Source organism: Carettochelys insculpta, chromosome 3 (assembly GCF_033958435.1).
Source record: "Carettochelys insculpta isolate YL-2023 chromosome 3, ASM3395843v1, whole genome shotgun sequence".
NCBI lineage: Eukaryota > Metazoa > Chordata > Testudines > Carettochelyidae > Carettochelys > Carettochelys insculpta.
Genome location: NC_134139.1, coordinates 146994980 through 147008818, shown reverse-complemented (window position 1 = coordinate 147008818; position 13839 = coordinate 146994980). Strand labels below are relative to the sequence as shown.

Here is a 13839-nt window from a genome sequence, read left to right as displayed (position 1 = left end):
GCCAAGACCTCATGTCAGTGAGCACATACCCTGAACAACCCACATTCCGAAAAGACTGCTTTACAACACTGCTGTATTAACTTAAAACGCTTTCCATCAGAAGATATAAAACATATTTTATATGGGTGGGTTATATTATACCCATTTTACAAATACGTGGAAGCAGAGGCTGGGAAGGAACGGAAGCCCAGTGATTTCCCCAAGTTTCACACCATCACTGACAAATTAAGGAATTTCATAAATTTCATCTGCTTACACGTAATTCTGTGATTTCATTGTAAGATTAACCTTTGGAAGCTACTGAGAATTAGATGTCCCAAAAATCAAAAGAACAATCACTGAATACCCTTCATATTGTACATCATTGGCAAATTAACACTCACTATAAAACTGCGGTTATACTGGGCACAATTGCAATATTTTGCCCTTCTTTGTGGTGCTTACAGTATATAAAAATTATGAGATGCTACACTTCAGTATTAAGCAAAAGATACCTGTTCGTAGGATGATAACCTCCTTGATCTGAACAGAGGTTAGAGGTAAGTGATCCTAGGACTAATTTCAAAATCACTAAAAACATTCATTGAAGGCAAGGTGGTGTTTTTCATTCATGCCTTTATTAACTGTTAAAAGAAATTTATCTGCAACTAAACACAGCATTACACTAAATTTGATGGCTCTTTTTACTAACCAAGAAGCTACTGTGTATCTACATATATTTAAACATCTATACAGGTTAACTTACTTTTGTTCAGTTTCTTAATTGTTACTTATTATGTTGGAAAATGGTCAATTATGCATATGATTTAGTAGAAAATGGTCAATGATGCATATTTAGTGGATGATCAATTTACTTGCAACTTGTATCCAGCTCTAGTGGGATGTAAATTCAAATTCATTCAAAAGAATGCAAAACAGCAGGGGTTTTTTTGGTTTTTTTTTTTTTTGGTTTTGTTTTTGTTTTGTTTGGAAGTTTAGTTCAACTACCTGAAATGTGCTATACACGTAAGATGGAAAAGTGTTTAAAATTGCATTCTGCAAGTAAACCCAATATTTCTTACACAAAGGAAGTGTTATCTCTAGTTAGTGAAAGGAACAGCTTATTTCTGGTCACCAAATGCTTCGATGTCTTAGTAGATGTCATCCTCTCAGACCTAATTTTTTATTCATAAATTGGAAGAAGTAATTTCCTACTTACAACACAAGACTACAGTTCAGGTCATACCTGGCTTGACTTTATATGGGATGGCTATTTACTGACTGGATGTAGCTATCTTGTGATCTTTTTCCTCATACAGGGTGGATGAGAACTGACTGCACTAACTTTATAATTAACTTCCTGTGGCTGGTGTTTCATATAGCTACTGCTTTCAGTTACAACATAAGCAAGACACGAGTAGGAGGACTGCCACCTTGAACACCAGCAGTGGTGATGACTAACTGAAACACCAAATTAAATTATATCAGCATTTGTGCTTCATTCTTTTGGAGACCAGGGCTCAAGCTGAATCTGAGAATAAATCTAATTGATGAAGCCTTATTCTAAACTAATTCAAAGTAGGTTCTCGTGTGAAATCATGTCCCATAGGAAGGAAAGTGAAGGAGCATCCCATCTAGTCCTGGAGATAGCCTGAAAGAGAGACAAGCCTATAACCAAGAACATGGACATAACATTCTGCACTTCTGAATTAATGGAAGATTGTGTAATGTTATCAGCCGTCTTGAATGGTACTTAGCCAAGATCTAATTGAATACCCAGGGTCAGCAGATTTTGTTCAGAAAGCATTTAGTACTAATAAGTCCCATGTAGCACTGTGACAGGCTGTACAAACCGTGCACTGAGTCAGAGAAGGCTAATCTGGTTCACTGGGACAAGGAGGCCCCACTCTACAGTCTTGCTGAACATGCTCCATCTGTGGGCCTGCAGAGCTAGTGAGTTGTGGCTGGCTGCTGCCAGGAAAGAAGATCCCCATGGAGCTCCAGAGAGGGAACTAACTGCAGAACACACCACAGAAGCTAGTCAGCTGAGGACAACTGGCAAAGTCCCCAAGCTAGTGAGGGATGCCACAAAGGAGGGTTAGGAAGGCAAGTAGGAAGCAGCCCAGGGAGAGAACGTTCCCTGTTAACTCGGTGTGTTTTGGTTGGAGCCCCTGTCAAGTTAGTGGTGGGCCAGACCACCACTGGTAGGGCCTTGGGCTGGGGCCGCAGTGGAGCGGGAAAGGCCCAGGTCCCCTGATCCCCATTCTAAACTCCAGCCCATGGGGCCTGCCATGCAAGAGGGGCCTCACTGTACAGACTCTGGCTGTTAGGCCACACTGCTTTGCAAGAAGGGCCTCATGGTACTGACTCTGACCACTAGACCACACCGCCCTGAAAAAAAGGGACTGATATCAACTGGCTGCTAGGCTGCACTGCCCTGCAAACAGGGCTTAGTATTGACTCTGGACACTAGCTTACATCGCCCTGTAAAAAAGCAGGGCTCTGAATAAATCAATCCAACACATGGTTTAGAATCAGTGGACAAGACACCAGCCAGAAGAGAGCACTCAAGAGGCTAGAACAGCTAACTCCCATGTGACCAGCAGGAGGTGCCAGGGTGGGGAGTCAAACCCCATTCATTATAAACACACTCTGTAAGAGTGTTTGTCAAGATCTCACTAAAGCAGTCTACTTTTAAATTCTACTTTTATTTGTAACGTGCCAGATTTATGGATTAGCAAGGGCAAACTGAGTCTTCACTGTAGTTTACTTAATTTCCCTGCAGTCTCTTAAAAAGTATCTAAAATGTTATTCATATATTGTACCACTTGTTTAAATAAAACTGATTGTTAACTAAGCAATTATTTAGTAACCTTGAAAATTACATACCTCAGTTTCTTGCTATTTCCCAGCATGTTGAGTCCAATTGAATTCCCTTTCAAAACTCTAAAACTTCCAGTTTTGCCTCGTCTTGCGTATGTTTTTATGCACTCACCACTGGTGCCAACAGTCCCTGGTCGACAGCGTAGTGACTGTAATGAGACAAATAATAAAACATTTGGCAGATTAGCGTACAAAATTATTAAGTTGGGAAAAGTTAATATGAACAATCACTGGGATCCATATTTACACTCTTTGTATAGAATATTGACTTTTAATATCTAAAACCTGTCCCTTAGTCTTCAAAACAGTTCTCCCCAAGACCTCATAACTAAAACTAAAATTACATTTCATATAATATAGTGTTCAGAACTTTTTTGTCTAATGGTTTGTCCTGCATATCAGAATTCTCAGAACCACAAAAAATGAAATGAGAATATGCCTCTTCTGCCAAGAAAATTTTACAATAAAAGCAATGCCCCATAACCGATAAATATGTCAACATTAGGAAATAAAACCACAGTACAAGCTTGATTATTCAGCATCCTTGGGAAACAGGTATTGCTAGATAATCAAATCTTCTGATTATTTGCTTGCAGGCCACACTGCTGCTGGCATGGCAGTCAGCTTCACTGCTACCAGCATGGCAGCCAGTCCCAGCCAGGATGCTGGCCCCAGCAGAGCAATTGGCTCTGGATGAGATGCTGGCCCCACTGCTGCTGGCAGGATGGCTACCATGCAGTGACCGGCCAAGCACCCCATGAGCTGTGGTACCAGATAACAGAACTTGCCGGTTACCCAAGTGCTGGTTAACAGGAGCTTTTACTGTATTCTGCATTGCCAAGATGACATATTTGAGATATTACCATTGCTACTATATTCGGTTAATTCCAGATAGCATTTCACGCACAGAGTTTTTGAACCTTGGAAGAGATCTTAGAGAATTATTTACTTTTGATTACTGTTAAATTTATTAAGCCTATATTAATATGGACATATCAATTGAAAAATATATTGGATGGCTGTTTTATACTACTATTTAAATGGCATTTCAATAGCCATATACAGCCTATTCTCTATCATCTGCAGACGTTTGTTTCATTTGGTCTGATTAACTGGGTTGCATCTTCCAAATATTTTGTTGCAGGGAAAGCCAGCCTTTCTTTGTTGTATCCAAAACACCGCAATTTTGAAGTACTGTAAAATGTCTAACAAAATAACTCAGCACTGCCATCAAAAACCCAGAAGAACACAACTATCCTTCATTGCTCACCTTCTCCTCCAACAGATGAACAATCATATTCAATATCCAAAATACCTCAGAATATGCGGTCAAGATAATATAGGAAGTACATTTTATTCTTTTTGACAAAAGAAAAAATAAAAAAAAGCCCAACAAATTTAGTCTATGACCGGTAATAGTGTAGAGTTAAAAATAAATGCCAATGCTGACAGCTTCAGAGTTCTGACAGAAAAAGAGTTCTGTGTAGTAAGCAAGTCCCATGGAATTCACAAATGACAAATAGTAAAGGAATGCAACTCAAGATATTTTTGCAGTGTGCATCATAGAAAAGCAACATGCAACGGTTTTCAAAATATATATTTTCATAAAATGGGATTACTATACTTTATTTTAAAATAAAACCTTAATATGTATTCTAATGGACAAATATATAAAATACTTACCTTCTTTTCTTCATTGGGACTGAAGGACCCATCACTCTCATCTAGGCTGAGCAGTTTTGCCTCACTAAGCAGTTGAAGATGAGAGAGAAGAAGACATATCTTATAATACAGAAAAATGGCAGCAAGACAGTCTTAAAATCATACTTAAAGTCAGCATACACAGATTACATTTTCTGTATTAAAATAGCGTTTAAAAGATACGTTTACCTATAAAAACAGAAATATTACAGTGATCAGTATAATAAGAAAGCAGTATTATGCCAAAGTTGTTTGGAGACTAACATTAAGTAAATGCACAAAAAACAAAGTATGAAAATGAGATTAAAGTTATCAGCAATTTAAAATATTATACTGTTAGCCTCATTTGAATATTTAAAAGGAGCCAGCCTTATGCCCTTGGTATAAATAAACGGTTTTACTATGTGAAAAGCTTTAGTACACAAGATATTTACTTAAAGAAAGAATCATGCAAACTTTTGGATAGCCCAGCATTTGTGAAGTTATAGTCCATAAAACATAAAATGGAGGCCAAGAGACAAAATCTTAAACTCAATCCTCCAAGCAGAATGTCAATTTGTCCATAGACAGAAAAGCATGATTAAATTCAGTCAAAATAAGTATGCAAGTTTCAAGATGCAAGAGTTTAATCACAAAAATGTAAACATATTTAAACTGCCACCAAAACACATCACCCTACCTTTAAGAGATATTCCATGTAACAGTAGTTTAATGGCAAATGTTAGAATATGACTAAGAATTCTTATGTCTGGAATTTTCATATAAAGAGGGAATAGAAACCTGTACCGCATACCTGAGCGACACCATAGAGAATTTTATAAATGCAGAGAAGTGGGGGGGTTGGAGGAGAACAGATAAAAAGTTCAGAGAATACTGATCTTCTAAGACCCTTCTGATAAATCTCTTATAATTAGATAGAAAGACCTTCAAGGAATTACAGCAGAATTTCACAATATGCCACTGACAATTTCTGTTCAAGATACAATTCTTCCTAGATAGAATAAAAAAGAAAGTACCTGCTCCTAAGGAGAGGACCAATACTTATGCAAACAAACATCTATAAACAGGAATTATTCACACTTCTCCATATTGAAAGCAATCTAGTTAGCTATCAATGTTAGTGTACTCTGACTTCAATTATGGAAACAAAACTCTTCCAGATTTATCATGGGGAAAAAAGTTGAAAAACTAGTTTTTAATTACACAGTCACAAGGGAAGAAATGAGTTCAATATTTCTGACAATTTCTGTGGATTTGAAAACCTTCACATACTGCATTTTTATTTGCTTTTCAAGGTTAGGTGTTCATTTTCTCAAAAGGAGCTCTGTTGCACTTTCCTATCTTGACAATAAAAAGAGGTACAGATTGAACCTCTCTAATGTGGAACACCCTCGTCCAGCAAACTCTGTAATCCAGCATGATTGCAGTTAGCCAGATGACCATTAATCAAGGGTGTGACCAAGTTTCATGTAGTCTCAAACAGTTAGTTTATAGCCAGCAGTCCTGGCTTTCAGTGTTCTGAGCTGTTGTTTAGCTCTAATTTACCCCTAAATGTCTTCTAAGAGCCCAGTAAGCAGTGGAAGTGTTAGTAATGTGGTAGAATATATTGACCTACTGTTGTACAGCAACTTCTCTCATCCAGCACCAGTCAGGTCCCAATGGTGCTGGACAAGAGAGGTTCAATATAGTTGATGAAAAACATACAAGAGTGGCGACACACAGAGCCTTTGTTATTAGAATATCAAAACCTAATGAAGAAATAAATGCAACATGGTCCAGTGAATGTGCACCTGGACGTAGATTCAGGACACAAATGTTATATCAAGTTTTGCCATTGGCCTCATGTGTAATCCTGGACATGTACCTTGGCATCATCCTTCTTCCCACCCTTTGGTGACTTCAAGCTGTTTAGGACAGGATTTGTCTCACTGTTTTTACTGTGCCTAAACACTACTTTATTACAAACACAACAGTAAGAGCAAAAACAAACAAAAAAAATCCAAATCAACAAGTCTCAGAGAGATAAATTGAACTGTGTAGGAATAAGTCTTCTGATACTCATAACTTTTTAGAAATAAGGAGTAACAACATGACCAATGTTCTCGCTAATATTTTTAGGTCCACGTGTGGAATAAATTGTTGTGTGTACCAAAAAAGTGGTGATGCGTGAAACATCACCTCCATACTGGTGCACACAACAAAACTCATTCCACACATGGAGAGTATACAGTGGGGTTGGGGCCGACGGCTCAGGACTGAAGCAGAGGGTTGGGCTGTATGTGTGAGCACTGGCAAGGTGTCTGACTGGGGATGCAGGCTCAGGGGTGGAGCCAAGGAGAGGGGTTTGGGATAGCAGTCTGATCACTGACTCCATGTGTGTGTGTGCACGCATTGAATACCTCAACTTTTTTCACATCATGTCACTAGGTTGAACTCCTCATTCAGTAAGGCTATGTTTAGAGGGCAGGTGCTATTTCGGGATAGCGTGGTATCCCAAAATAGCTGCCTGCATCTATGCAATGCACCCATTGTCCTGAAACAGTTTTTGAGATAACAAGCTTGCTATTCCAGCATCCCTGTACACCGCATCGCATGAGGAGTACAGGGATGCCTCAAAACACGGCTTTATTTTGACCTTATGGAACCACGTAGACATAGCCTAATAGTCCAAAGCTTTCACTGACCTCCTTGTTGATAACTTATCTGTAGAAACCCTTCTTCTTATGTTTTACATCTTTTGCCAATTGCAACTCCAACTGTACTTTGACCTTCCTGATCATGTGCCTCTCAAGCAATGTTTTTATATTCCTCTCTATTCATCTGTCCAAACTTCAACTACTTGTAAGCTTCCTTTTTGTGTTTAAACACACAGAAGATATTTCTGTTAAGCTACGCAGGTCGCCTGCCATATTTGATATTCATTCCACATGTTGGGATGCACTCTCCATAAGGCTTCTCTAAAGTAGGGGCAGGTCTCCCGGACTCTTCTGCCTCATATTAGCCTCCCAGGTACCCTGCCCATTAGTTCCCAGAACGTGGTTAACTCTGGCTTTCTGAGATCCATGGATCATATTCTGTTGCTCTTCTTTCTTCCTTTTGTTGGGATCCTAATTTCCATCACCTTATGGTCACTGCTGCCCAGGTTGCTACCTACTTCTGCTTCCCCTACCAATTCTTTCCTATTTGTGAGGAGCATGTCATGAGGAGCACATCCTCTAGTTGGAGCATCCAGCACTTGCACTGGGAGGTTATCCTCAACACTTTTCAAATCTTGTATTGAGCCCTTCAAAGAATTCCATTAGATAAGTAAGGCATGGTTTCCTTTTATAAAAGCCATACTGAGTCTTCCTCAACAATTCCGTTCTTTACTATAGTTTCAAACATTTTGCTCAACACTGAACTTAGATTTAGGCCTGTAATTGAAAAGATCACCTCTTTTTAAAACTGGCATCACATTAGCTATCCTCCAGTCATTCGGTACAGAAGGTGATTTAAAGGATAGGTTATAAACACCTCAGTCCGGGACAGCTCCTCAGATTTGTCACCCAAAAAAGAATACCTCAGGTTTGGGAATCTCCCTCACATCCTCAGCCATGAAGACCAATGCCAAAAAAATTAAGTTAGTTTTCCCCACAATGACCTTATCCTTGAGTGCTCCTTTAGCATCTTGATTGTATAGAGGCCCCACCAGCTGCTTAGCAGGCTTCCTGCTTCTAACATACTTTCAAAAATATTGAGGTTTTGGCATGTTTCTAGACTTCATTCACTAGCGTTTATGCTCCTTTTCATTTTCCTCAATAGAATTTAATTTTTTAAACAATGTCTTTATATGTCACTACCTCTTTCACTTGGTTGTTCAGGATGATGGCACTTTTTTTATTCTCTTACTGGTTTTTAATTTGAGGTACACGCTTAAAATACAAAACTAAACAGCCAGAATAACAAAAACAAAACATAGCCCAACCAACACTTTACACTAAAATAAATTAACTGAATTCATTTATTTTATTAAAATGAATTAAGGAAATTAGTTAAGAATGACTTGTATTCATGCAACCTAACAAAGCTCCATTTTGACAAGGGGTCTTAATGTTTGCCATTCAATGTACATATAATTTCTAACAATGTATTATTTTAGTTAAGCATGCATCTCATGGGACAGCATAGTGGGTTTTTTTGTGTTTGCTCCCCTAATGGCTTCTGCTGCCATGCAACACCTGCTTTGGACCTTCCACAGAATTTTGCCACTCTGTTTACAAACCCTTCTCATATTATTAGAACAGTATTCTTGGGTCTCTTCGTCCAAGAGACACTACATCACTTCTGAATGAGAATTTAAAATATCTTGCCTTTGCTTCACAATTACATCTCATTTTCTCTTCTTGTCTTTTTTTTTTTAAACTTTTCAACTTAACTATTCAACTTTAAAGCATTTTAGAATATTGTTTGAATTTTAAAAAGCAATAGTATAGTTAAATGGACTGTGAGTCTATAGCAGTGTACTCTGTAAGCTGTGCACTTGGGTGACTGCCCAGGAGATATTTAAATGCTGCCCAGCTAACTGGCAGAGTACCCACAGACACCCACAGCTGGCAGCATCTGCTTCTCCTCGGGGTGCACATCAGCACATGCCTTGGTATACATAAAATTTATTTCACACACAAATGAGGAAAAATAGAGGGAACATTGTTCTAGACTTTTGTTTCAAGAAAGAAACGCTTTGGACAAGTCTCTAGTAGAGCATACTATTGCATCCAAGGGTAGTATTAAACATCTCCCTTCTCCAATACCTTACTCTATGTGCTAGGGTTAATGGGTCATAACTTATTAAAAACTATTTCTCCTGAGTATACACAGTAAGGATACACTGGCTGACAATATTATGGAGGGACATTTGTGGTTCTATAGCAAAATTTGACACTTAAAACAAGAATTCAACCTCTTTGCTTGTTAGGTATAAAAATGCAATACCATCTTCAAAATTACAGCAATTAAAATTAGCTAAACATTAACAGTATTTCTCAACCAGGGGTATGTTTGTACCCTTAGTGGTACACTGAGGGGATACATCAACTCATCTACGTATTTGCCTAGTTTTACAACAGGCTACAGAAAAAAACACTAGTCAAGTTAGTACAATCTAAAAGTTCATTCAGACAATGACTTGTTTCTACTACCTCATATGCCTTACATTGAAATGTAAGTACAATATTTCTATTCCTATTCATTTAGTTGATAATAAGATGGGAGAAAGTCAGCAAGTTTTCAGTAGCAGTTTGTGATGGTTTTGTAAGCAGGTTGTTTTTAAGTGAGATGTAACTTGGTGGTGTGCAAAACAAATCTGACTCCTGAAAATGGTACAGTAATCTGGAAAGGCTGAATGGCACTTGTTTCAAGACCCCAGATCACCTTAAAACCATGTTTCCCAACTGGTGGTATGCTTACCTAGGAGAATGCAAGAAAAGGGGTTCTTTATACAAAAAGGTTGAGAAACACTGAACCCATAGATTTGCTTCTAAATCTCCTGAAATTGAGAGGGAGTACTTTAAAAAAAATTAGCAAGCAACTGTCAATACTTTAGATCCCACAGAATGATCATAAATAATAAGAAAACTCACTCAATTCTTAACATCTGAAAAAAAAGAAAAGGATGAATGGTCACATTCATTGAAGAACCCAATCTGCTGTTTGACTCATAAATGAAAACTTACTCATCAGCATAGTTGGCACAATCTCAAGAGATTGCTTGAAAATTAGCCACTGTCAAAGACTGCATTTACACTAAAAGATAAATTTGAATTTAAGGCCATTAGCTCGATATTACCAAACTGTCTTCACTGTAAAGACCATTAGCTCAATTTAAGGAGCACTAATATCGAGATTACAATATCACAGTTACCGGATGGGTATAGCATCAAGCTCCAATTCAGAAGTATGATTAAAGGTCAGTGTGGAAGCACCACGTCTTAAAAATCGAATTTATTAGCCTCCCGTGGTATCCCATATGTAATCCACAATGCCCCTCTCACTCCTATGCTCTGGCCGCTGCTCTCCAGTTAATTAGGTAACAGGGAGAGTGTGTATTTCAAAGCAGGAGCAGGAAGCCTCTGGCTGTGGGCTCATATTTGTATGAGAGCCTGAAAATGTCTCTTTCTTTCTTTGCTATTAGCGCTGTGGGCACATCCACCCATTGCAAACAGACCCTGAAAGGAGTTCTTGGTTCTGTCTCTACAGTTGGTATTTTTTTCTGTGCTGCCCAGTGCCAGCCACTGCCCCACCACACCATGTGACAGCTACTTCAATATTCCAAGTGGCTTTGCAGCTGCAGACCACAGCACCCCCCCATACCCCACCAACATATTTCTGGGGGCTTGCTGTCCATTGCAGACACCTGGTGGTTTTATATTTTGGTTACCAAACCTTTTTGCTAGCATCTCCTATCTGTATTCATGCTTTGACCCCCTCAGAAATGCTGGGGGGGAAGGGAGCTAGTTGAGATTCCTGTTTGGCTGTGTCTACACTAGCACCCCCCTTTTGAAAGGGGATGCTAATGAGACAGTTTGGGATATGCTAATGAGGCACTGCAATGAACAGGCAGCACCTCATTAGCGTAATGGCAGACGCAGTACTTCAAAAGTGCTGTTTTTGATCACGTGCAGCTTGTCTACATGGGGTCCTTTTCAAAAGGACCCCGCACACTTTGAAATCCCCTTATTCCTATAAACAAATAGGAATAAGGGGATTTCAATGTGTGAGGTCCTTTCGAAAAGAACCTCATGAAGATGAGCCACATGTGATGGAAAGCAGCACTTTTGAAGTGCTGCAGCCACCATTATGCTAATTAGGTGCTACATATTCATCAGAGTGCTTCATTAGTGTACCCCTAAGTGTCTCATTAGCATCTCCCTTTCAAAAAAGGGGTGCAAGTGTAGACACAGCCTTTGTATTACAAGTTCAGTGTACGATATTTCACTGCCATCACCTTTGTTGGCAATACCTGTGTAGCGAAGGGGAAAGTCCAAAATTCTTTCTTGAAAAACTTTTATATCCTCTTTCTCCCAACTTTGAAAATAAAGTCCAGGCCCCTGTATTATTTTCAAGGATCACATGAAAGAATGAGAGGTGGGGCACTCAGTGGATGGCCAGCTGAGAACACAGTCATTGCACAGAAGCCTTACAGTGTACCAGAAAAGAGAAGTTACTCACCGTAGTAACGGTGGTTCTTCGAGATGTGTCCCCGTGTGTGCTCCACAATAGGTGTCGGGCTCGCCCGGCGCCGCAGATCGGAAATCTTCCAGCAGTTTTTCCTGGATCGCGCATGCGCCGTCGCGCGCTGCCCCCGGCCGCGTGCGCGATCCGGTCCCTGCCAGTTCCTTGACCAACCGCCTCGGATGCTCCTGAAAAACACTAGACAGAGATCCGAAGCGGGGAGGATGGGCGGGTGGTGGAGCACCCACGGGGACACATCTCGAAGAATCACCGTTACTACAGTGAGTAACTTCTCTTTCTTCTTCTAGTGTCCCCGTGGGTGCTCCACAATAGGTGACTACCCAGCAGTAACCCAAGTAAGGAGGTGGGTAATCAGTTTATGTGCAGCTTGCCCCCGAGAGGACTGCTGTCGACAGACGGTATCCTCTTCGAATACCCGAGGCAGGGCATAATGCTCGGCGAAGGTGTTGTAGGATGACCAGGTCACTGCTCTACAGATGTCTTTTAATGCGATGCCCTTGAAGAAGGCTGTTGACGCCGCCACCGCCCTGGTGGAGTGAGCCCTGGGCGGGGCCAGCAAAGGAGCATTTTGAAGCTCGTAACACATTTTTATACACGACACAATGTGCTTAGAGATTCTCTGTGAAGAGAGACCTTCTCCTTTGGGCTGGGAGAGAGAGACTAAGAGCCTGTCCGTTTTCCGGAAGGACTTAGTTCTGTTTATGTAGAAGGCCAATGCCCTCCTCACATCCAGGAGATGCAGGCGTGCCTCCTTGCCAGAGCTGTGAGGCTTCCGGTAAAAGGAGGGTAAAACTATTGGCCCGTTAAGATTGGACTCCGAAGAGACTTTTGGAACAAAGGCTGGGTGCAGCCTTAAGGTTACCGCCTCCTTTGAGGATACTGTGCAGTGCGGCGTTGCCATCACTGCCACGAGCTCACTCACCCTGCGGGCTGACGTAGTTGCAAGAAGGAAGGTAGTTTTGTTTTGTTTTTTTTATCGTAAGGAGACGTATGGGAACTGTGGCTAGTGGTTCAAAAGGTGGACCTGATAGCGTGCTGAGCACCAAGTCCAAATTCCACGATGGTGGAAGCGGTTTCCGAGGGGGGTACAGGTTTACCAGCCCCTTCAAGAACCTGGTAACGATAGGATGGGCGAATACTGTGGGCCCTTCCTCTGTATGCCAAAAGGCTGATATAGCAGCAAGGTGGACCTTTAGCGAGGATAGAGAAAGCCCGCCTCTCGAGGTCCAGTAAGTATTCTAGTATTACAGGTATAGGAACGTCAAGGGGAGCTAACTGCTTGGCGGAACACCAGGCTGTGAATCGAGTCCGTTTCTGCTTGTAAGTCCTCCTGGTGGAGGTCCTTCGGCTACATTCCAGGACTTGTTGTACTCCCTCCGTACACGTGCTCTGTAAAGAGCTGAGCCATGGATTAGCCATGCTTGTAGGTGCAGACCCTGACGGTGCGGGTGCACTAAGGACCCCTGAGCCTGCGTGAGTAAGTCCAGCGCCACTGGTAGAGGGAGCGGTGGGCGGTCCGACATGCGCAAAAGCAAGGGAAGCCATTGCTGCCGATCCCAAGCGGGATTATGAGTATCATGCGAGCTCTCTCCCTTCTGGCTTTGTGCAAGACCTTGTGGCAAACAGATCGATCTGGGGAAACCCCCATGTACGAAAAATGCGCTGTAGCAGATCGGAGCGGATCTGCCATTCGTGCGTGATTGCGAAGCGCCTGCTCAGCTGATCTGCTGTCACGGTGCGAGAGCCCGGCAAGTACGAGGCTTTCAACGTTATGTTGTTGGTGATGCACCAATTCTACAATTGGACTGCTTCCGCACATAGGGCACGGGATCGTGCTCCTCCTTGTCGATTGATGTGAAACATAGTGGAGGTATTGTTGGTATTGAATCCCGACTACTTTGCCATGTAGGTAATCTCGAAAATGTTTGCAGGCGTTGAACACTGCTCTGAGCTCCAGCATGGTTATGTGCAGCGTCTGTTCCGCAGGGGACCATAGCCCGTGCGTTACCTTGTCACTGATGCGCGCTCCCCATCCTATGTGGGAGG

At 41.2% G+C, this 13839-nt stretch overlaps 1 protein-coding gene across 5 annotated transcripts in view; it reads right to left on the bottom strand.

The window, feature by feature from the left end:
* The window catches only part of SENP6 (SUMO specific peptidase 6), a 157296-nt gene that overhangs the window by 106634 nt on the left and 36823 nt on the right, over positions 1–13839 (bottom strand). For all 5 annotated transcript variants that reach the window (XM_074990988.1, XM_074990984.1, XM_074990986.1 and 2 more), the window contains exons 3-4: positions 4546–4609; positions 2869–3011 (exon numbers count right to left, since the gene is read on the bottom strand). In XM_074990988.1, the coding sequence (XP_074847089.1) occupies positions 2869–3011; positions 4546–4609 (207 nt within the window). The remainder of the gene's footprint in view (positions 1–2868; positions 3012–4545; positions 4610–13839) is intronic.